At 57.8% G+C, this 24,407-nt stretch overlaps 1 protein-coding gene across 10 annotated transcripts in view; it reads right to left on the bottom strand.

The window, feature by feature from the left end:
* The window catches only part of NFIC (nuclear factor I C), a 153,145-nt gene that overhangs the window by 46,994 nt on the left and 81,744 nt on the right, over positions 1-24,407 (bottom strand). For all 10 annotated transcript variants that reach the window (XM_030540747.1, XM_030540740.1, XM_030540741.1 and 7 more), the window contains 3 exons: positions 9,020-9,091; positions 2,273-2,347; positions 1,718-1,841 (listed from right to left, as the gene is read on the bottom strand). In XM_030540747.1, coding sequence (XP_030396607.1) covers positions 1,718-1,841; positions 2,273-2,347; positions 9,020-9,091 — 271 coding nt within the window. The remainder of the gene's footprint in view (positions 1-1,717; positions 1,842-2,272; positions 2,348-9,019; positions 9,092-24,407) is intronic.

Genomic DNA, 24,407 nt, shown 5'->3' with positions numbered 1-24,407 from the left:
AAGCCCCCCCGTGTGCAGGGTGCTGTCTGCAGGGAGCTAGGGGTGTAACTGCGTCACTCGAAGGAGTGGATTTTTCACACCCCTGCATGACGTAGTGATACCAACACGGGTCTGGTCCCAAGTGCAGCCAACCATCACCAGCAACGCCCGGAGCGCCAGTTAACTCTAAGAGGGTGTCCGAGGCCTTGGCTGCCCCACGCTGCCCCAATCAAAGACGAGAGAAAGCAAGGGGCTCCCTGAGGCCCCATCCATCCTGCCAAACCAGTGAGGCAAGGCCGGCACGTTCCCCGTCCCCTCACCTCACTCATCTGGTGGGAAATCCACAGGGCCTGGTCTCTGCCAGCTCATTCCCTGGCAGAGGAAATGGACTCTGTGGGCCAAATTCTGCTCTCCAGTAACCTGGCAGCACCCATGAAAGCCAGATTCTGCCCAGAGACCCAAGAGGGCTGTTTCTCCCTCAGCTCCCAGGCTCCTGTTCTCTCTCATTAGTTTACTGGCTGAAAGCGCAGGGCTCACACTCACCACCACTGAAAAATATCATCTTCACCGGCTAGCTATGCGCGGGAGCTGCCTCTGGGGTGGAACGCAGCAGCTGTTTAACAGCCACACAACAGTCTAGGACCGGAAGTGGCAAAGACCATATTCAGAGGGATGGGGATTACAGGGAGGCACAAGGTCCTGTCCAAAGGAGGTAGGGAGCCCACACACTGCTGCTAATATCCTCCTCATTCCTAAATCTCCACCGGCCTCAGTCCATATGCAACAGCCCCCAGGAGCACAGTCCCAGGCATGGGGCTAGGCCTGGGTCAGAGGGGAAAGCCCCCATCACTGGGGCAGGGCCCAGGCCATTTTTTGCAGAGCTCCTCAAGCAATCTCCCATCCAACTCCTGCACAGCCTTGGCCCTGACTAGACGGAAGCAGTGACAGGCCCACGTGGCCAGGCTGCTACAGCTGCCAAGCTCAGGGCTGCTCTAAGTTGTCCCTGGAAGCCACCAGGCCAAAACTGTTGGTTAACCACGTCACTGCTGGCTTTGTTCCCGGCAGTCGCTGCACCAGGTCCCTGGAGCCCTGCAGCACTGATGGGGTTAAGTAACACATATTCCCCCTCCACACCAGAGGAGGTTACCAGGCTGGGAGCCTGGGCTGCAGCCAGGGTGGAGAAAGGAGTTCCCCTGGGACACCCTGTGTCAGGCAGGGAGAGGACTAGGAGTGAGGAGGAGAGGAGCCCGCCTGCAGTGGACTCTGGCTACCACCCAGCAAAGGGAAAAACCTGCCCTGGATTTCTATTCCATGGGCCAAACGAACCCCGATCTGAGGCCGCACAGGCAGAGTTTTACGCTACTGCCCGGTGTGTGTGTCTGCACGAGTCCGCGGAGGTGCATGCTCTGTCGGTGTGTGTGACTGGAGCACCACGCGTGTTGCAGGGTGCAGACATGGGACTCCATGTGCAACTGCACCTCCACGCAGGTCCCCGGGTGTGCTCACATCTCTGTACATCCAGGCCTCCATGTGCATGGTAGTGTGAGTGTGCCCGGGAAGGCGCTTGTATGCATGGGACTAGGCGTGCCGGCAGGCCCCGCGTCTGGCTGAAGCAGGACTGAACCTGTCTCACCCTTCCCACACTGCACTGCACAGAGAAGGCCTAGAAAAGGCCTATCCCCCCCCAACCCCTCCCGGCCCCACTGCCCCCAGAGCCCGTGCTGAGGCTGGTACGTACCCGCTGGATGAGGTGCTGGGGAGCGTCCGTCTCATGCCAGTGCTCGAGGGGTTCAGATCATAGGCCAGATGACCCTGCAACTCCCCCAGAGAGAAGTTTGGCCCCGTGCCTGTCACCACTGGCGCTGTGGATCACAACATAGAGACCCGCATCAGGGGGCTCATCAGAACACCCCGCCGGGGGCGGGCACGACCCTCCATGTCAGAGCTCCCCTGGGTCTGCTGCTCCGGGGGAAAGCTGCATTTGCTACCCACTCCTGGGGGGAAATTCACCCTGGCTGTTATGCCAGCTAGGTCTGGCGTCCCCCATGGGGCTCAGGAACACAGCCATTGGCATGAGGCTGCCAGGCTGTGCCCAGACCTGTTCACCGGGCCCTGAGCCGAACTCCACGCAGTCTGCTCCCCTGGAGGGGCTGTGGGGGCGGAAGGGGAAGTGTCTGGCTCTGCGTCGCCATTCAATGGCGTGTTTGTCAGCGCAAGGGAAAGTTCTGGGGCCCTGACGGCTTTCCTGCCTGCTGCCGCGCCCCTGGCCGCCGGCCCCCGGCCTGGTACTCACTTCGGGAGACCTGGATGAGCTCTGTGACGCTGAACACCCCCGACGTGACAAAGCTCTCCTGGAAGTCTGTCGTATCTGCCGTGGGGAGAGAGCAAGAGAGAGATGAGAGGAGCCGAGAGACACAGCTCTGGGCACCCATCGCTGGCACCAGACTCGCCGCCATTCCCTCCCTGCGTCTCTAACCAGGGTGGGCCTCTGCTCCAGCTCTCCACCCACAATTCATCGCTTTGGGGACCTGCCTCCTTTCATGGCCCCCAGGGGCCGGCGTTGCCCAGCATATGTCATTACACCCCGCCATGGTGCCTGAGAAGAGCACGTGGTACACAGTGCCCAGGTTTCCACGGGTGGGGGGAGCTGCCTGGCTTGCTGGTCCCAGCCTTGCTCCTGGGAGCTGAGGCAGGGGCCTGCAGGAGGTCTGGGCTCTGCTTGGCTAGGCCAGAGTCAAGTCCCCCAGGCTAGCTGAGCTGCCCGGTGCTCCTGGTCCATCAATTAGCAGAGCCAAGGGGCTGGGCTGGGAGTGGACCAGGGAGCCTAGATGCTGGAAGCCGTCGCCCTGCAGGACACTGGGGAGAGGAGCTCCGGGGTAGAGGTGGCACCTCAGCTACTGGCCGGATCTCTGCAGAGCCAGGGTGGGCAGGGCCATGGAGATTCCCTCCTCCCTCCTGCTGCCTGTGCTGGGCATCGCTTCCTGGGGCTGCCAGCTAGCTATAGCCCTGGCAAGGAAGAGAGGCTGTAGCTGCTCCGAGATGCAGGATCCCGGGGACCTCCCATGGTCTGCTTGGGGCAATGACTGGAGCAGACATTCCAGCAGCCTGGCATCTCCCATGCTGCATGCATAGAAGCCACAATCTGCACCCTCGCCAAGCAGCTGCCGGCCCATGGGCCCCTGCCAAGTTCCCAAGTCGGCCCAGTGAGAAGATCCAAGGGGGCACCAGAGCAGTGTCAGCATGGCCCAGCCTGGCTCCTCTCCACCCTTTTTGCCCCTTGAGCGCTGCCCACTACTGCCTGGGGCTTGGAGAGGGCCAGGGATCCCCAGCCCAGATCCCCAGGCACCGGCTGTGAAATCTAATTTCCTATCTGTGTGACTCATGCTGGCTCCCACGTATTGCACCTGTGTGTCAGATATCCAGTAACTGACGTACATGTCATACTGACCTGACCTGCTTTCATGTCGCACTCACGCAGCTTAAACCCCCAACCCGGGGTGTGAAAGCAGCTCTAATCTCCCCATGGGCTGGGTCACAAGTGCTCAGGGCGGCTGTTACTGACTTGACATTCTGATGAAGTGGGTTCTGGCCCACGAAAGCTTATGCCCAAATAAATTTGTTAGTCTCTAAGGCAGTGGTCCCCAACCTTTTTCGTTCAGCGGGCGCCAGACGACGAGCCACGGAGGACCGTGGCGGCGGATGAGCATCTGCCGAAAGTCCGCCAACAAGTGGCAACATCAATAGGCATCCCCGCCGAATGCCACCAACAAGCAGAATGATCCAGAGGCGTCGCCGCCGAAATACCGCCAAAAATTGAAGCATTTTGGCAGCGATGCCTCTGGATGATGCAGCATTTCAGCGGATGCTCGTCCGCCGGCCAGTATGCAGGTGTAATTAGATGCCCCAGCGGGTGCCATGGTGCCCACGGGCACCGCGTTGGAGATCCCTGCAAGGACTCCTCATTTTTTTTAGCCAGAATGTTGCTTTAATCTGAGACACAACAGAGGCAGCTCAGGACTTGCCAGATTAGATCAGGAGCCCATCTACCCTGATAACCTGCCTCTAACAGCTGCTTCCAAGGAACGGGCAAGAATCCCGCAGTGATGGGGTACCTGCCCCAGGCACAGGCCCCTCCTGACCCCCATGGCTAGAAGTCAGCTCCTGCCCTGAAGCCTTTCAAGCTCTTTTGCTTTTAAAACATTTACTCTGGATATTCTTGTTATCCATAGAAATGACCTAGTGGCGTGGGCGCAGGTAGGCCTGGCCCAGTATGACTCAAGTCCCTTCACTTATTCCTAGGTTATAACATCAGCCGGGGCCATTGTGATCATCTCTTCTGAGCTCCTGCACAGCACGTCCCTGAACTAATTCCTGGGGAACAAGCACAGAGCTGGGAGAAAAACACCCCCTCTTGATTTAAAGATTTCCAGGGCTGAGAACCCCCCATGGCCCCAGGCAAATTGTTCCAATGGTTAATTAGCCTCACTAAAAATTGCACCTTGTTTGTCATCTAAGTTTATCCAGCTTCAACTCCCAGCCACTGGATTTCATTAGACCTGGCTCTGCTGGACCGAGGAACCCTTGATTCTCAAATTCCTGCTCCCCAGGCAGCTACTTACCACATCACCCCTCAACCTTCCCTTTGCTAAGCAGCCAGAGCTCCGGGAGGCAGGTTTTCCAATGCTTTAGTCATTCTCAGGGCTCTTCTCTGAACCCTCCCCCGTGATCAACATCTTCCTGACCTGTGGGCACCAGAACTGGACAAAGTCCCAGCAGCGGTCGCACCAGAGCCAAATCCAGGGGTAAAAGAACCTCCCTACTCCTACTTGAGATTCCCCTGTTTATACATCCAAGGATCAGAGTAATCCACAGCAAGTTCAGCCGATTATCCCCCATGACCCCAAAGTCCTGTTCAGAGGCACTGCTTCCCCAGGAGTACCCCAAAGACCTGTAGGGTTAGAAGGGACCACAAGAGTCATCCACAAGGGGCAGGACTTGCTGTGTCTGCACCATCCAAGACGGGTGCTCTTAGCCTCCTTTCGAAAACCTCCAGTGAAGGAGGTTCCACAACCTCCCGAGGCAGGTCCGGTCCATTGTCCTACTGTCCTTACTGAGATTTGATCTAAATCTGCTCTGCTGTTGTTTGAACCCACTGCCTCTTGTCCTGCCCTGTGTGGCAAGAGAGAAGAACGTTTCTCCATCTTTTTCATCGCCTCCTGTAATGGTGGCACACGCTCTGTGTTCCTCGACAGGTGACTTTGCAGGTTGGCTGGTTGTGCCCGGCTCACCAGGCAAACTAGCCCGTTTTGTTTCAGTGACCTGTCAGCTTCGTTATTCACCAATGTTTGTGTCATCTGCAAACTTTATCGGTGATGATTTGATGTTCTTTCCAAGGTCGTTGATAAAAGTTGATAAAATCGTGGGGCCCAGAACTGATCCCGGCAGGACTCTGCTAGAAGCACGTTGCTGATGAGTCCCCATTCACAGTAACATTTTGAGGCCCTTCAGTGAGCCAGATTTTAGTCCATGTTGTGGGTGCCGTGTTGATCTTGTATTGTTCTCGTTTTTTAATCAAAATATCCTGCAGTACCAAGCCAAAATGCCTTACACTGTTACCTGAACCAACCAAACTTGTAATCTCTTTAAAGAAATCTCGCAAGTTAGGGTGACAAGATTTGCATCTCAGTTTCCCCATCTGTAAAGTGGGGAAAGTGACAATGCCCTGCATTTGTATTTGAGGGCTGACAAGTGCGGTATCAAGGCTGATGTGTAAAGGTCTGAGCATGGGAATCATGCACGCAGCAGGGTAGGCTTGGTGGAACAGCAAATCAGCACAAAGGCAGGATGGTCTTGCACTGAGGCTGTTGGCCTGGGTCTCAGAAGAGCACAGCGCTCAGAGGTCCTATCCCAGATCCCCTGCATGACCAGGGGCAAGTTCCTTTGGCTCTCCAGGTCTCAGCTTCCTGTCTCTAAGATGGAGATTAAAACTCGCTTCTTTTATCTGTACAGACTATAAACTCTTCCAGGCAGGGGCTGATTCGACTGTGTGTTTGTGCAGCGCCCAGCACACTGGTCTAGGGGTGGCATGGAGCGTGCCAGCGGGGGTGGCCTCCAGGTGCCACTTCTCAATAATAATTGCTGTTTCAATAGTCCTGGATATTTCCATCCCCAGTTGGCAGCCAAGCTCCTGCCCGCATGCCCCGGGGCCGGCACGCTGGCAAAGCTGAGTGCAGGGGCCTCTGGCATGTGGGGGGTGACTCAGAAAACCAAACCCAACCACAGGAGTGACTCAGTGGAAAGCAGCCGCGGGCGGGAGATCCTGGCACTCACAGTGAGACAGCAAAGTCAGTGAATGGCGGCAAACTGCGAACTTGCCAGCTTGGGATTCAGCCCCTGTTCTGGGCACCAGATCCTACCACTGGCACCACCTCACCTGTCTCCAGTCACCCTGCACCTGGAATCCCAGGGCATGCTCCCACTGTCCTGCTGCTCTCTGCCACAGGTCCACGCAATCACTCTGTTGGCCTCTCTGCAAGGAGCCCAAGGACGGCTTTTATGCTGGGGAGCTGGGCTGAGGCCTGCCAAACTCATTCCATGCTCCACAGACCAGCTGATAAAAACTCCGGCTCCTGGCCAGCCAGCAGTCTCCCTGTCGCTCAGCCCAGTTCCCTTAGAGGGAAGCTATTCAGCATCTGCCTGGAGCGTATGTCACCCCAGGCACCAAGGAGCCAAGCCTTGGTTTGCCGAGTCAGCACTTCTGCTGCAGGCGGGCGAGAGCGTGGGGCGGTGCACCAGCAGCAGACGGGGTCAGTTTGGGTCTCAGCGTCACCGGCGGCTGAGAAGCTGCTGGCAGAAGCAGGAGGTGGAGGAGAAAGCCCTAGCTCAGCAGTTTCCTCTCTGTGGCATTTTCCCATCTAGCAAAATCCAATCATTTCCTTTCCGTTCCACCTCGGCGCCTGACCTTTCACCCCTAGCACTTCCGGGTGCTGCTCTGGGGATGCCCTGGGCCAGCAGCAGCCAGGATTTGGTTGGCGCAGGCCAGCTGGGAGCCCTCTCTCCCCGCTCTTCTGCCTCCGCCTTGCTGGCTGTCAGACAGACACAGCCGACCAAAATGTGATTTGTCTAAAACCATGCGGTCTAGTGGGGAGGCCCAGGCCTCAGGACACCTGGGTTCTCTTTCTGCTTCTGCCACTGGCCTGCTTCTGGCCTCTAGGTCCCCCCTCCTACCCTTGGGGTGCCAGGCAGCCTCTAGGTGTCTGGGCAGCTCCTGGCAGTGGGGTCCTGGTCCTTCTTGGGGGCCCCAGGTGCTACTGTGATACAAAATGTTGCAGGGGCCCAACACGTCTGTGATGTGAACTCCTGTGAAACCAGGGGCGTCCTGTGGACACTCCTCCCTTGACATTACTAATGGGTGAACCTCTCGGGTGGAGAAAGTTCTGCTTTCCATTAACATCCAGTTCTTCTATTTGTGCTAGTCTGACCCTCTCTCCAGGGCTACCCACCCACCCCTGCTCCGCCCCATCTCCCCGCGGTAATGGCCTGTGTTTGAATCTGAGCTCTGAGCTCGCTTCATGCAAAGGGCTGTTTCTGACTCTATGCCCGGGAGCTGGGGGGCACGCAGAGCCCAGTTCTTGTGAACATGGGCGCCTCAGGAGGGGCGCCTTGGCCCAGAGCCTCGGTCTGACAGTCAGGCACAGAACCACTGGCTTGGGATGCTGGCTGGAGAGGCCTGGGTGGCCTCAGCATCTTCCTCATCGACTGCTGGCAAGAGGGAACCATGTGCTCTTGAAATGGCCCCAGCAGCTCTCAGAGGGAAGCACAAACCCGACCCCTTGGGAGCAACTGGGGGGCCAGCTCAGGGTCTTGCTGTGGGCTGTCTGATCTCATTGGGAGAGCAGGCGCAACACGGGCCTCTGAAGGAGCAGGTGTCTGTGCTGCTGACCACTTCAATGCAAAACTCGGCTAAAACATTCCCGCTTCCATAGGGCTGGACTGGACTGGGGCTCTCCGGCACCCCCAGTGGCAGGAGTGAGAACCCACCTACGGTGCTGTATTGGCCCAGGGCTCTCTGGCGCCCCCTGCTGCAGATGTAAGAACCTGCCTGTGGTCCTGTATTGGCCCAGGGCTCTCTGGCGCCCCCTGTGGCAGGAGTGAGGTGTGTTCAGCTGTTTCCCGGGTGGCGAAGAGTCTGGGGCAGCTGTGTGACCGCTCTCTGTGCCCCTCAGGACCCTCACGCCCCCTGTGGTAGAAGCGGCCTGGGGCGTAATTTGACAAGACAGCCTGGCATAGCATGCATGAGTGCCGTACAAGCTTCCCATGCCCAACGCTGCCAATGCCCCAGGACGCTGGTTTGCAGCCCCTCCACTGTTCCAATGCTGGGTCCCCCATACAGCTCTGCAATGGCCCTAAATTCCCATCACCCCCTGATGCTCCAGTCCAGGGCTCCCCCAACAGCTCTGCTGCTGCTCCTCAGTCCGACCCTACAGCCCCTCCACTATCCCAGCCCCAGGCCTCTTCTGAGCAGAAACCTGCCCCCCTAAAGCATCCCAGAATGATGGGGCAGCCCCCACAAATCCTGAGCTGTAGAACCTAACTAACTGGGTGGGTCTTGTCCTTTGCCTTCCGGCTCCAGAGGCTTCAGGTCTTGCAGCTTTTCTCCACAGCCACATGGGTGACAAACATCCCTGGGGTATTTTTAAAATCAAAGCTGAGATTCTCCCATGAGCACCTGACCCAGAGGCTGGGGCTTTAAGAAACTCCTCCTCCCCTACCCCCATTCTCAGGCCTCGCTGTGCAGAGATTTCCACCAGGGGACGCTAGGCTGAGAGAGCACCAAACTCACCACTCTGGTGGCCAGCAAGAGGCCTGGCCCCTGGGTTTGGGGAGGGTGAACAGGGAGGGTGTCAACTGCCTCAGTACCCGCATGGCTTCGTTTCCTGCCCCGAGAGAGCTTTAAATGGGGTCTGCGTGTGAGATCTACCCCCCGCACGCTGGCAAGGGAGAGTGGTGAGGGGATCTCCCCTGCCCAGCGCTGACTTACCCAATGTGATCGGTTTGCTGTCCTCCTGGTCCGAGCCGATCCCTGTCCTCGGACTGCTGCTTTGCTCCGAATCTGAAAGGAAAAGCCAGGCGTGAGACTCTGCAGCCCAGCACCCAGTCGCCAGCCTCTTTCCCCCCATCCTGAGCCCATACCGGGCCCCTATGCCTCGCTCTGAGCAGCAACCCCTGCTGGCAGTGACCAGCCCACTGCCCCCAGCCCGCTCTCAGGATGGCAAGAGCTGGGGGCTGCACTAGAGCGGGGAGAGTTGGCATTGCATCGAGCCTGCCCTAGATGACTCAACAGTCCCCATTTCGCCCCGCCCCCCGATTAATTCCAGCAGCGCTCCGTGCTTCCATTGCCCCAAAGGGTGGTAGAGACTGGTGCTCATTGGCTCTGGCAGTCACCCGCCCTGGCACCCGCCCTGGTTCTCGCACACCCCAGGAAGATGGTAACAGCTCCCATGAGCTGTGATTCACAGGTGTGGAAACTGTGACTTGCCCAAGTCAGGAGTAGGAGCCGGGAGCGGCTGGGCTCCGGACTAGCTCACACTCGCTACCCTTGTCAGTGGTTGGACCGTCGCATTCCCCGCAGCGCCCCCTGTTGGCTGGAAACTGACTCTAGTATGGGGTCGGCAACCTTTCCGAAGTGCTGGGCCGAGTCTTCATTTGTTCACTCTGATTTAAGTTTTCGTGTGCCAGTAACACATTTTAACCTTTTTAGAAGGTCTCTTTCTAGAAGTCTATAATATAGAACTAAACTATTGTTGTGTGTAAAGTAAATAAGGTTTTTAAACTGTTTAAGAAGCTTCATTTAAAATTAAATTAAAATGCAGAGCCCCCTGGACCGGTGGCCAGGACCCGGACAGTGTGAGTGCCACTGAAAATCAGCTCGCGGCACACGTGCCATAGGTTGCCTACCCCTGCTCTAGTATTTCTTCACAGTATCCCTTTGAGGATCCCTTTGACAGTGAAAGGGAAGGGAGTTATTGCAGCCACCTCTGGGCTGGAACACAGCAATAATTAAATCTTGGGCAGCAACGCTGCACTTGGCTCACTCATGGCACGCAGGAATGCAGCCACCTCTAGGATGGAACATGGCAACCATGTAACAGTGCACAGGAACACTGTGCAACAGATTAGGACAGGAAGTGGAGTAGAATGCAGCATTCAAATCAAATTGCGGGAGGGGTGGGGGGGAATTGTAAAGCTTGAGGGAGTGAAGAAAGAAGGACAGAAAGAAAGACCCCTCCCTCCTCTCCTCTAGTGACCATGACCAGGCAGGCCCCTGGTTCCCCTGGCAACAGACAAACACTAATGGCTGCTTTATGTAATAGCATTTGTGCAGTAATGGCCCCTGCGTGGTCTGCGCTCACTAACCAGAGGTCACTTTGCTGTTCCCATACAATGATTAATGGGCTGCCGTGCCCGATGGAGCCTCCTGCCTGCCAGCCGCCAGTAATGGAGGAAGCTCCCAACCTCAGAACCGATGGCGCCACGAAACAGCCCTGGTTCCTCTGTTGTGGCTGCAGCCCCCTGGGCGGGCAGCCCTGCGCACGGGTACAAAGCACCGCCTGGCCTGCCCACTGCATCTGGCTCTGGAACAACTGCTCCCTGCCACCTGGGCCTTGGCAGCCTTCCCTGGGGCAATGCCACAGCCTGGCATGCTCGGGGCAGTAGGTACCGTGGGGGGCTCTGAGCCACCCAAACTGCCTTCGCTAGCTGTGGGAGGGCTGGGGGGGTCACCAGCCCCAGGGGTTGTGGCAAAGTCTCAGTGGTTTCAGGGTGCTGTCCTGGAGCTCCCAGACCTTGTTTGAGGCAATGGGATTTCATTGCTATGGTGTCACGGGGATGTGACATCGGTCATGGAGTAACACCATGGGCGAACCCGGTGCCAGGGTGGGTCCCGTCTGGGGGATCTGAGACAGGACTGGCCAGACCTCAGCAGGTGGCATGGAGACCAGGTACCCTGGCAGACAGAGGAGGGCATGGGGAGGGGGGAAGGGTAATGGAGACACAGCCTCAGGCTGTGTGCTGGCTGCCTCCCACACTCTAGCCCCAGCATTTTCAGCTCAGCCTCTGCCCTCCCCCAGGCGTGGGGCTGATCCTGGTCTCCATACGCTCCCCCGGCAGCTGGGTGTTCCCCATGCCAGCCCAGTGACCCCAGCTGACACCCCGCCAAGTCTCCCCTCCCTGCTCAAACTCGGGGCTTCCAGCCACGCGCCCTCTGCCCCTCTGCGGGCGCTCGCCCGGCTCTCTGTCCTGCTGCCTGGCTGAGCAGCACTGCCTTGGCAAGTGCCCCACACAGCTCTCTGCTAGGACGAGCCCAGAACGAGAGGGTCTGTAGCCAGGGCCTTGTCTGGGGCCAGACGCTGAAACATGCTGAGCACCTGGTGTGCGCCAGACGCCACAATCCAGCCCCACGAAGGGCCAGCTTACGGGATGGGACTTGGTAAACATTAAGGTGTGAAGATGAACTCCTCCTCCTCCGGGGGCCAGGCCTTGGAAAGGGACCCTCCTTCCTAGGGGCCCCGTGACCCCCAGATCTTTTCACAATTCCTTCTGTTGTTCTTTCTCTCCCCGCTTCACCCTTGATGTAGAACTCAGCGCGATACTCAGCACTACACCCAGTGTGTGTACCCAGCACTACACCAAAGGCTATACCCATTGCTCTAGGCAATGCATATACCCATTTCATAGACCCCGCACTGCCCCAAACTCCCTACCCAGTGTGTGTACCCAGCACTACACCAAAGGCTATACCCATTGCTCTAGGCAATGCATATACCCATTTCATAGACCCCGCACTGCCCCAAACTCCCTACCCAGTGTGTGTACCCAGCACTACACCAAAGGCTATACCCATTGCTCTAGGCAATGCATATACCTATTTCATAGACCCCGCACTGCCCCAAACTCCCTACCCAGTGTGTGTACCCAGCACTACACCAAAGGCTATACCCATTGCTCTAGGCAATGCATATACCCATTTCATAGACCCCGCACTGCCCCAAACTCCCTACCCAGTGTGTGTACCCAGCAGTACAACCATCACTATTCCTGTCACATATACCCAGAGTTACACCCAGGGGTATACCTGGGCTCTACCGTCACATATACCCTGCCCCATACACCCAGGGCTATATTGGCATATACCCATCCTATACACCCATTGCATGTACTCATTGCATATACCCAGCATCGCATCCATCACATAGACCTGTCACACATGCCCAGTGCATATACACAACATTTTGGCCCCAGACCCCCAACTGGAGCAGCATCAGTGGTTTTTGCTCATCTTCCACTCTGCCAGCCTCTGCAGCTTTCACAGCCAGTTCATGCTGCTGCTTGAACCTTCGCCACGTCTCCCATGATTGTGAGGAGGGACGGGCCTTGCCGCAGGCGTTTTTATTTTGTCTTCCCCCTTGTGCCATGGCCATCAGACCTTTGGCAACCCACATGCCCATCTCCTGGCTGCTCCTGGTGCCCTTTCAGTGACGCCTGGATAGCTTATATACTGAGTTAGCAACAAGAAACAACAATGCGGGAAACCCAGCACTGTTGCTGCTGAAATGTAGCCTGGCTGTCTTCTCTTTCTCACCTATGCGGCTGGTGTGTGTGTGTGTGTGTGTGTGTGTGTGTGTGTGTGTGTGTGTGTGTGTGTGTGTTATCGATACTATAGACACATACACCATTAGAGCCACTTAACGCGGCTTATGTCGACCTACATTTGGAGTGTAGACCAGGCCTAAGTGCTTCTGTGAATTCCTCCTGCTGCTTCCTCTGGATGCAGACCCCTCCACTTCCTGTCTCAAATTGCTGAGCAGTGTCTCTGCAGGGCTGGGAACCAGATCTCATCCAGAGTCCCCACTCTGCTGTTCCAGCCCCAGGGGGCACTACTACCTGCTTTGCCTGAGCTCCCCACCTCAGTGGGAGTTTTGCCTGAGTAAGGACTGCAGGATTTGGCCTGTGCGGTGCTGTTTGGATGGCAGAGGGGCCAGATCCTGGCTTCAGTGACACTGGGGTAAATGCAGAGTAACTCCACTGATTTCCCCGGGGCGACGCCGGCTCAGCCCCGCTCCTGTGCCAGCCCCTCCCAAACGAAGGGCGGTTAAAAAATGGGAAGACTAGAATGATGGCGGCACGCGTTACGTTTGCAAGAGCAATGGTGCAAAGGAAGCGCCTGCTGCAGTCTCCTCACCCCTCGCCGCCTCATCAGCCACAAAGGCAGGCTGGGCAGCCCGCGTCCCTGCTCCATCTTATCTAAAAATAATCAGACTCCTCGGCAGGCTCGCAGACGCTGAGCTCAGCACTATTGGTTTTTAGAGCATCCTGGATTAGATTTCAAGGCCGTTTCCCTCCTCCAGTTGGACATGGAGGACCGTGCTGCCTGGTTATCCCCTGGGAGTGCTGCATTGCTCGCCACGAACAAAGCCCAGGGGCAGGATCTGGCACTGCTGGGGGCTGGGGAACTGTACCTGCCGTCCCGGCAGGACCTGGGCTTTGATTCAGGGGATGCAGAGCCATGCTATCCCAAGGGCTGGAGGAGCAGCCACAGCCGGGCTGGGCCCTGGACTGTCAGGCAGAAGTGCCGCCCGTGGGGACTACATCACCCAGCATGCACCACGGGACCCACGGGAAGGCCCTGCTGATGGCACTGCTTTGGCCTTGCCATAGGTGCCTTCCTCGGGGCTCAGGGGTAGTCTGGTGGGTCTTAGGAGACGAGGGCTCAAGCCCCTGCTCTGCCACTGATTTCCTGTCTGATCTTGTCTCTCTGTGCCTCAGTTGCCCCCCTGTACATGGGGCTAGCAGTGCTGCCCTGCCCCCACCCCCATGGGCGCGTCGAGGCTCAGTTCGCTAAAGACGGGGTGCGGCTCAGGTAGCCTGGTAACGGGGACGGATAAATACCCACAATAGGTAGCCATGCCCACGCACGGGCACCCCCTGGCGTGCAGCCAGGACGGAACAGCTCCATTGCAGTCTCTGCTCTTCACATCAGGCTCCCTCTAGGCTGGAGATGCAGGCTAAGCCCAGCTTTGCCTGCCACGTCTGGGGCCGGGGCTGGTAGGTTGCTGGTTTCAAAGCCCTTTGGGTTTGCAATGCCCTGGTGCTGTGGTGGTACTCAGGCCCGGATGTGAATTCTGCAGCCGGCTCCTTCACAGAGCCAGCTCCGGCGCACCGAGGCAGCGCAGAGCATGGAGCATGGATACAGCCGCTCTGCTGGGAGGTTTGGCCGAGCCATGAAAGCAAGGAACCAGACTTGGGTGCTGAGGCAGGCCTGCCGGTGCTCCTGCAGGACCCGCAGAGCTCTGGAAGAGCCAGCCGTGCCCCGCTGCACCCACTGGAACAGCGACAGACCCGGGGGTTTGGCTCAGGCCCCCACTCAGCGCTCCGTCGGTGGTTCAGCTCCAAGCTCCGGGTGCCCAGTACTGCCCGGCTGTGTGTGGAGACTCACTGGCTCATTTCCTCGGCTCCAGGCAGAGCCCAAGTGGCCTTTGCTGTTCCCAGCTTCCCCTCTTCGAAGCTGGGCAGAGGCAGCCCAGTCCCAGCAATGCTCCTGGCGGCCGTTTCTCCACCCACAAATGGAGGGACCCCCCTGGCCAGCATCCCTCCGGGTCACCCTAATCACAGCCATGGGCCTACCCACTGTACGCTGGCCACGCGACTAACTAGCCACAGGTTGGTTATATTTACATACATCCAAGCTGTGCCCACTGGGTTCTGGAGACAGCTGGGACTCGAGCAGGCAAGAGAAGAAGCCTTGCCAAGGGCACAGCAGAACCATAGAATCGTATCTGGATGGGATCTCAGGCTGCGGGAGAGGGGTGTGGTCTAGTGTTGGAGCGGACGCTGGGAAGCCAGGACTCCTGGGTTCTGCTGTTACTGCCAGCGGTGGAGTATGGTCTAGTAGTTAGAGCAGGGGAGCAGGACCTGAGACTCCAGAGGGCAGCCGGTTTAAACTGCCCCAACTCCAAAAGGCTCTACTCTGGTTTCCATTCCCAGCCATGGGGCTGAGTTTGGCCTAGTGCTTGGCACATGCTCCTGGATTCCACTTCTGGGTCTGTTGCTGTGGTTCTGCACCAGCCACTTCCTGTGTGCCTCAGTTTCCTGCAATGCAGTGGGGCTGCTAATGCTCTGCTGGCTCTTGGATGGAAGGCAGGGTTGGGAGACCCACTGAAATGAACGCCTGTGATGCCTGATAAAATGTGTGCTTAGCAAAGAGCCCAGTGGTTTAATGTTATTCCCGGCAGTGCACAGTCCGTGGGTAACTGAGGAGTTAAGGCTGCTGGAGCTATTAACATAACGATAATGATAGGGGGTGGGATAGAGTGTGGGGCCTGGCTGATCCTCTGATCCAGGGTTGCTCTGCCCCATGGTGCCACCCACAGGGATTTTGCACCACACAGTATCCTCCATGACCTGCTGAGGATCTTCCCCAGGAGCAGGGATGGATAAACGCACAGGCCCACAGAGCCTGTGTCTAGGGGCCCCAGCCAATATGTGGGGCCCCACAGGAGCACCAGAACCTAGGCAGAAGTGGGGGTCCACTGGTGGTGCTGGAACTGTGGCCCTGCTCCCTGCTCCTTGTCTTCCCCAGGGCTCCGTCCTCTGGTCAGTGGTAAGAGCCGCTGGCCCAGAGAGCCCGGGCTGCTGTGGGGATCCCCAGACCCTCTGCTTGCCCTGGGTGGGGGCTGAGGTGCCCAAGAACAGCCCCCGGCCCATGTCTACACGCCCCGGGGTGCACCACTGCCAGTGAGACCCAGGAGTGGGGGCTCTGGTCCGGCCTCCTGCCCCCTCCCCTGGGCCTGCAGACACGCTCTGCGGGGAGAGGAGGCCTTGCCCCAGCTGGGAGGCAGCAGGGAGCCCCGGGAAGGTCACAGGCAGCGAGGAGCTGGGCAGGGAAGGCTTCTCTGGCACAGCTCCTGTGGCTACTGGCCCAGCCTCAGCAGCTGCCGCACACCGCCCGGGCTCGCTCAGTGCCTGTGCCTGGCTCCTGCTGCCAGGCTGCCCCCGCCGGGTCCCCCGCTGCTGCCTGGGCAGCAAGCATGTAGGGCACCGCTCCTCCTGTCACCTCTGGCCTGGTGACCCCCCAAACTATGGCCCCACTGCCCCCCCAAATTACGGTCATGCTGCAGCTGCTCCATGCCTGCTCCAGGCTACTATATCCATGTTAAAAAGTGGGGGGAGGTCCCTCAGGGTCTGTTGCCCCTGGACCCCCAGGGGATGGGGGGTCTCAAATGTTCTTTGTGTCCAGTGCTCCAATAAATCTTAATCCGCCTCTGCCAGGAGTCTGGACCGTGCTTTCCATCAGCCTCCGTCGCTTGGCTCTGGGAGCTGGTGAGATGCCAGGCTGGCTTCAAAGCGGCTCCAAACCTTCCTCTCCCCACACACCTTTTTCTCTCCTCTCTCCCTCTCTTGCTCTTTCTCCATCCTTCTCCTCCTCCCACCTGTTTGGCCTTCGGCATATTTCTTTCACGGCTTTGGCTGATGCCGGGAAAAGGCTGAGGCAATCCAAACAACGCAGTCAAAACACAGCAGCCCAGCCAAGCCGCCTGACGGCTCTTTGCTCCCTGATTTCCCTTTCACGCGCTTTCCCGAGAGCTCACACGGAAGCGCAGCTCCCGGAGCGTGGCCTGCTATTTTTGGCCTCGGGAGGCACGGAAGTGGGTGCCTGGGAATGTGCTTTTCTCACCCAAAAGACAGGCAAAGGGTGTCGCTGTTGCTGAGACCCATGGCACAGGCTGTTGGTGGGTGGGGTGAAAAAGAGAAGGAGAAACGGCCCATGGGGAAGGCTTTCACAGCAGTGCATCCTGCTTGACGTAACCGCCGAGGGCAGCCATTTTGTTCCGCTCCCCTCCCCACTTTTCCATGTTACTCCCCCATGCTGGCCTGGCGGCCATTTTGTGCTCCCATTAGAACCACAGTGCATGGAGCAGTAGGAAATCCGCCCTCTTAGGCACTGCTCACGCGGGGCCCTCTCACACTTCTGCCCAGAGTGAAATAGTGCCCGTTGTGCCACGCTGGGGCTCGTGCTTTTCTCCCCCTGCTCCCCACACTCCGTCCCCGAATACTGGCCAACACAAATATAAAGCAAGCCAGGTTCAAAATAAGCGTCCTGGAACAAAGCGTGCAAATGAGATGGCTCCATGATGGGGGCGGGGTATCACGGGCTGAAAAAGGGGAGAAATAAGAAGGGAGAGAAACCCTGAATGAGAGAAAGAAGCCGGGGAAAGAAACCCCCCGTGGTTGTGGGTCTGGGGCTTGGCTTGGCTTTCTCTCCACACGGGGTCTTAGCCGAAGCCCGCAGCCTCCGGTGTAGCTGGCAGCCATTTCAGAGCATGAGGGAAGAGAAACCCAACACAGACACACTTGTGCATACGCACTTCACACACACACGCACACACACACACACACCAAGTTTCCTCTTGGCAGCCATTTTAGGTTGCGTGAATTCCTCCGGCAGTCCAGGGAAAAGAGCCAGGGCAGCGGAGCGCTGAAGGGGGAGTGAGGAAGGGTGCCAGGACCTCGGGAGGGGAGAGCTGCTGGGGGGTGGGGGAATTTTCTGCACTCTTTTTCCTTTCCTTTTTCTGCAGAAATACGTCACTGTCCTAGGCAGGGAGGGCGGCGACTCGTGCCAGCAAAGAAAGAGGAAAGGAAAGAAAGGCTTGCCCTGTTAACCCTCACACAGACACAGGGGTCTGCACAGACATGTGTGTGCACACACGTGTGTACATACACACACATGCTCTTCTCCGCCTTCCTCCCCCATTGCAACCCAAACTCTTGCAGCTTCTCTGGAAGTCATTAGCAATGGAGGCCTGCCAAAGCATGACGCCCAGGGATTGAGTGTCGTCAAGTGGTTAGCGCTAAGGGACGTGGGGACGGGGGATTCTAGCTCCGGCTCTGGAAAGGGAGCTCTTGTGGTTGGAACAAGGCAACAGGACTGGGAGTCAAGATGTCGGGGTCCTGTTCTCAGCTGTGACACGGTATAACCAAGGGGAGTCACTGCCCTACTCTGTCCCTCAGTTCGCCCTTCTGTAAAATGGGGATAATACCCACATCACAGGGGAGTTGGTGAAAAGAGCTTTGAGATCCTCAGGTGGAAAGGGTTAGGGGAGAGCGAAGCAGCCAGGCAGGCCTAGCGCCAAGGCTCAAATTCAGGCAGAGCTGTTTGGAGCAGAGCTCCAGTAAATATTTTCAAACCCACAGGACAGAAGCTCTGAGCCCCGGTGCCTCTCGTGGGACAGAAGCTCTGAGCTCCAGTGCCCCCGGACTCTGGGAAATACTCAGGGAAAATTTAAGCCCTGCCTAGTGCGCTCTCTGAACACTTGGCTGGCCGTGCCCTCCCTTGAAGCCAGTGGGAGCCAGTCCCGGGAGCCAGTCGGGACTAATGCTCAGTCCCGAGCATCTGAGCCAAGAGTGAAGGCAAACAGCTGCTCAGCAGCATCCCTCCACACGGGCAACACTGCGGGGAGCATTAGATCCAGCTGATGGGATTCGAGGGGCTTACCCAGGCTGGGGATGCGCGGTTCACCTCCCACTGACCTGCAGCTCCTCTGACAACCCCGCCTGCAGCCTCTCTTCCAGCCGGGGCAGGACCCTTCCCTACTGTCCCTTTCCTAGCGCCTGGGTGAGGCTGTGCCACAGCCCAAGAGATCAACAGAGACCTCGGCGGGATAAAGGAGCGTGTACCAGCTCCTCCCACCACCCCACATGGCTCCATGTCTGCTAGAAGGGGGCGACCCTGTGGCCTAGTGGATTAGGCCTTGGCCAGGGAGCCAGGAGCCGGGCATTCTGCCTGGGAGCAGGAGCTTAGATGAGTCACTTCCCCACTGATAAACAGTGGGTGTGGAGAAGCGCTTGGGCTGGGGAGCCTAAAGGGTTTAGGTGCCTACATCTCCTTGAATCCCTAGCACCTGTGCATGTTCCAGTCGGACTTCACATCTGGGTAACAGGCTGGATTCGCTAGCTTGGCCTCTTGCCTGGCCCCAGCACCCTCGTCTGTTCGTGCCTCGCACGGCACAGCAGGGCAGGGCCCCCCACTGTACAGCTGGGAACTGAGGTCCAGAAAGCCAGAGATTTAGTGGCACTAAAGTGTTGCTCCCCTCAACATCTCAATGCCCACGTCGCATTCAGGCTCTGAAGTCAGCTGGTCAGCTGAGCAGCCCAGCCCCTACCTACCTTTAAGAACCAGAGGGGTAGGCGTGTTAGTCTGGATCTGTAAAAGCAGCAAAGAATCCTGTGGCACCTTATAGACTAACAGACGTTTTGGAGCATGAGCTTTCATGGGTGAATACCCACTTCGTTGGACACATTCACCCACGAAAGCTCATGCTCCAATACGTCTGTTAGTCTATAAGGTGCCACAGGATTCTTTGCTACCTTTAAGAACGTGGCCACAGGGCCCTGCCCCAGGTCCCAGCCTGCGCTGGAGCAGGGCCTTCAACCCAGCTATGGACCTGCTTTCCACTCCACTCACCCCCCCATTACAGTCAGCCAGCTCGGGCCATGCAAACCGGCCGCAGTCCCAGCATGCGGCAAACAGCCAGAGCCTCCTGGTGCCCGGCCCAGTGTTTGCACAGTGCTCTAGCCACACACAGTGTAACCAAGGCCACACAAGCAGCTGAGGTGCGAACAGAACATGCCCCCCAGGCCTGGGTTTACTCCACCTGGCCCCACAGTGTTTGGAAAAGCTGCCCTCCAGAAGCGTTTCCCCAAAAGTGCCAATCTCCTTGATCCAAACCATCTGAGCTGCCTCACACGTTCCAGTTGAGGAGCCGTCCCTGGATTGGGATTCTCATGCAAACATCCTGGGATCTGAAACTGCTCACGGTTCAGTCTGGGGAAACTTTCCCCACTGAGCCCCCCCCTCCACTCCCCCCGCACACAGACAGCGGCTCAGCCCTGCAGAGGAGCCAGTTCCGAACACAGTGAAACTTGCCATAGCTTGTGGGCTTTGCTAGCAATGGTAAAATACAACCAGACCCATGTCCGGAACCAGATTTCCAGGTGCTCCAGACCCACCCACAGCCCAGCTGTTCTAAAGAATTCAGCCACCCTTTAGGCACCTGCCTCTGGGCAGCTCCCCAGCAGCTGTGAATTGCAATAGCTGCGGTGAATGGACAGTGAACCCGCTCCCATCTCACCCATGAATAGATGGCCCAGCCTGCGCCCCAATGCAATGTGAGTGCTAACAGCCAGAGCAGTACCAGTGCATACTACCAGCCAGCTGAGCCTCGTGCTCCAGGGCTTAAGCCAGCCTCGAGCTCTCCGAGATCAGGATGCGCTCTAATGTGGGGGGCAGATTATCCCACATCTGCCTCTGCAGCATCCAATATTGTCCATGGTCAGAGACAGGACACTGGGCAAGATGGACCTGAGGGCTGAGCAACGCCTGTGTTGCTGTGCAAAGCCTCACAGAGTCACTTTCTTCCGACACTGAACAAGGAACGTTATGAGAATTTAAGAAGGATTATCCCTAAGGCTACTCTGTTCCTCTTCTCCTGCCTCAGATCTGCCCCAGCCCAGCTTCCAGCTCCAGGTGTAAAGACACCCCCCACATGGCCTGCTGAGCTCAGAGGCTGGTTTGCACAGAGGGTAGCTGGGTTTGAATTTGCCATCTCTTCCTATGGAGATGGCCCTTTCTGTTATCCGTGCTAGTGAGCACACAGACACTTCAGGAAGGTCATTTTCTTTGTTCCCACTGTCCACAAAGGGACAGATTCTGATCTCAGCTACACCGGCATAGATCCTCAAATGACTCCACAGGTTTAATGGGTTTGTTCCAGATTTACACCCGGGTAACTGAAATCAGAATCTGGCCCTAGACATGTCTGTATCAAAAATCTTGACCATGGTTTCCACCACTTAAATTCCCTGGTTAGTCCGCACTCAGCCAACGGAGCTGATAGATTTGACATGACAGATGTTCCATGTACTCATTAAGGTCCCTTTAATCTTTAACTGTCTGTAGCCTTGCTGCAGGGACGTGGCTTTCCCAGCCCCCCTCTTCTGGGTTCTGGGCCAGATGTATTTTGAGTCTTTCTCTGAGTTTCTCTTTGTTTTCGTGCCAGGCTAACGCGATTCCCCTAGAAGAGGGACCAGCCCAGAACCTTTGGCCCAGACGGGTTCACGAGGTTCGAAACACGTGGGCCAGATGACCTCAGGGCAGCTGGGGGTGACAGAGAGGCTCTGGCTGAGGTCAGCAGCCGGCGGGGAACCAGAACCTCGCTGGAAGCAGGGGACATCATGAGCGATGGATCCAGCCACAAAGCCCTACAGTTTCTTGGCAGCTGGGGCCAAGACTGTGGCTTGCCCCATTAGGCAGGGGCATCCCACACCCCGAGTCGGGGCATATCTGTCCTGGGGCTTGGTCTGGGCTCTGCTCTTCGTGATTGTTGCTGTTACTGAGTGTCGGTGGGTCTGACAGAGAGGCCTAGGGCCAGACCCCAGCTCCCTTATGCTGGGTCTGGCCTGCTGATGCCAGTGGGGTTACTCCGCTGTATCCCAGTGCGGGGGAGAGCTGTCCTGCGGGGAGGACACAGCCCTCTGGAAATCTGGGCAGTTCTGCCTGCAGAGATCTGCTGCCACTGAGCCACCAATCCACAGGCAGCTCGGGGGAGATGCCCCTGTTCCCGTGTTAATGACTCCGCAGCTGGGCTCCCCACACCCGGGGGAGCCGCGTTGGCAGGCCTGGATTTGGCCTTGCCGTCTGACAGCCTATGGGGCCCATCATGTGGCTCAGGCCAGGAAAATGAGCAAAGGGTTCAAGGAAGTCCCTGCTAAGCAGCTTCCTTCCCAGCGTCCTCCCTCCCTGCCTGGGCCTGCCTCCTCACACCTCACACTTGCTGCTGCCTGTGCCCTGGCCCGGCAGACACCGCCTGGCCTGCTGCCACCAACAGGTGTTCCCCCGTGTGCTACCTGGCAATGCTTTGCTACCTTTCCTCAGCCTGGTGCCGTGCTGGCTCAGAGCGAGCGGCCACCTCTTCCCCATTCCAGCCTGGTCCAAGCCCTGCCCTCCCTGCTAAGGCATGAGCCAGCTCCTGTCCCAGCACACACCAGCCTCAGATTGGCATACATGAGAATTGGGAGTCCCATGCGTTCACATGACTCCAGGAGTTGGGGCTTTACCAAAAACACCATCTAGCAACACTGGAGGAAGGATGCGGGGCTGGAGACAGCACGTCTGACTCATGCCAATTCAGGGATCAGCCTAGAGCTAGGAGGGCCCAGGCGGGTGACACAGGACATTGAAATGGGGGAGGGAAGCGACGACTCTGACATGAGGCCCACAAGAAATACAGCTGAGCAAGAGAGGGCTGGGCTGGGTGGGACCAGGGCAGGAGGGGCCTGGCTGTGCTGGGTGGGAGAGCAGGGAGCTGGGCCGGGCTGGGGGATTATTTCTTACCCATACTTGCCATTAATGATTAACTTGGTTTATGGCAGGCCTGGGACGGATGCGGAGAAGCCAAGAGCCGAGCTACCGCAGGGCTGTGGAAGAGACTGGGGAGAGTTGGGGCTGGGATATGGGAGCCCCTGAGCTCGTGAGCCAGACTGGTGCCAACGGCTGGAAGCTGATGCTAGACAAACGCGCCCCGGACCATGGCTCTGTGGGGCGTGTGGGCAAGCTCCGTGGGGCAGGGCTGCTGTTTGGCAGGGGCAAGGCCGCTAGGGGCGCTGGAAGAGGCACATGAGGAGTAATAATCAAGATGCACATTTTTAACAGTGAGGGTAATTAACCCCTGGGACAGATTAGCACTGAAGGGGGTAAATTCTTCACCACTTGGAATCCATAAATCAGGCCCAGGCGTCTTTTCAGCCGACACACTCTAGCTCAAGTCCAAGCTATGGGCTGCATGGAGGAATGACTGGATGAGGCTCTCTGGCCTGTGCTCTGCCAGGGCTAAGACTGGCAGGTCAGAGGGGTTCCCTCTGGCCTGCAAATCTAGGCCTCCCCGAATCTCAGCTGTGCCTCCCCACTGAGTCCTTTCCCTCTCAGCTGGCACCTACTCTTGGGAGGTGCATTCTTGGCACCCCACAATGCACCGTTATTGCCAGAATCACAGTAGCAGCTGGAAGAGTAGCCACGATTGGAGCCCCAGACAGAGTAACAGGCAGCCCTGGCCCCCCAGACTAAGTAGCCCAGACAGACACAGGGCAGGAGGGGAAAGGGGTTCCCTAGTGTGTAGCCACTGGACCTCACTACCTCCCGCCCTCTGCATCCTAGCATGCCAGGTGGCTAGGAATGGCCTGTGGCTAGGCAGGGAAAGGGAAGTGTGGGTGGCAGTCCTGCAACGGACCCAACCAGAGCCTCTCAGGTCAATGCGGCCCCTCTGGATGATGTGCCTGGCAGTGAAAGGGTTAAACTCCCCATCTCCTCTCAATGAGCATGTGTGTGGGGGGGGGGATATCAGTGACCAAACAGGACATTACTTTGTTTTCTCTATAGAACAAGTGCCAAATGCCCCAATCTCCTAAGGGCAGGGCCTCGGGCGCAGGTACTCTGTCAATGCGGCATCCCCACTCTGGTTCGCGTTACCTTGTTGGGTATTGGCTCTCCCCTCCCTCTTCTCCTCACCGGTGCCTGGGGGCAGAACTCGATTGCGAATGGCCCAGTCTCGGGTCTCACGAGCGAGCGGGGAAGGCTGGATATGAGCTGGGAACCAAGCCACAGATTTTGTAGCTTGACCTAATGGGCTGAACACCTGCCTCCTCTCCTGGATTCACAGAGCAGCAGCATGAGGGGCTGGGGACCCACCTGTGGAGCCTTTTCTGCTTAACACAGGAGAGCCAGGGGGCTTCACCCCAAACGTGCCCCCCGCCCCAGATACTGCCAGCCACGAAGGGCGGCTCAGTCTGGGTGCCCGTGTTGAAAGGCCCTTGGGAGCTGATTTTCAACAAGTGCCAAATGCCCCAATCTCCTAAGGGCAGGAGGGACCTGTCTCCTCTGGGAATCAGGCTGGGTAACTCAGGGTAACTCAATCCCAAATCGCTGGCCTTTGCGGTTGCAATCATGGTCCGGCTCTGAGCCATGAGACACCCTGTCGAGGTCCCCACCTAATGCCAACCCCTGGTGCGTGGGGCCCAGCGGGAACAGTCAGCATGACAATCTCCCCATCATTAGGACCCTGTTAACAGCTAGTTGCGATGAATGCAGGGGGCCAGAGGGGGAGTGTCTCACAGACACAGAAGGAGCCACAAGCCAGGTGTATGGCTCAGCCCAATCCAGCAGCGGAGAGGCCTGCAGCGAAGGGCTCCATGGCGCTGACTCACGGGCTGCAGAGCAGCCTGGCCACCCAGCACTAGGAGGTGGGTCAGATCCCCAGACCTGGAGATGACGTGTCTGCGCAGGGGTGCAGAGGGGTTGGCCCCAAAGAGGGAGGTCACTG

The sequence above is a fragment of the Gopherus evgoodei genome, chromosome 22 (assembly GCF_007399415.2).
Source record: "Gopherus evgoodei ecotype Sinaloan lineage chromosome 22, rGopEvg1_v1.p, whole genome shotgun sequence".
NCBI classification, from domain to species: Eukaryota; Metazoa; Chordata; order Testudines; family Testudinidae; genus Gopherus; species Gopherus evgoodei.
Note: the sequence above shows the minus strand (reverse complement) of the source record. Positions and strands in the feature narration are given on the sequence as shown.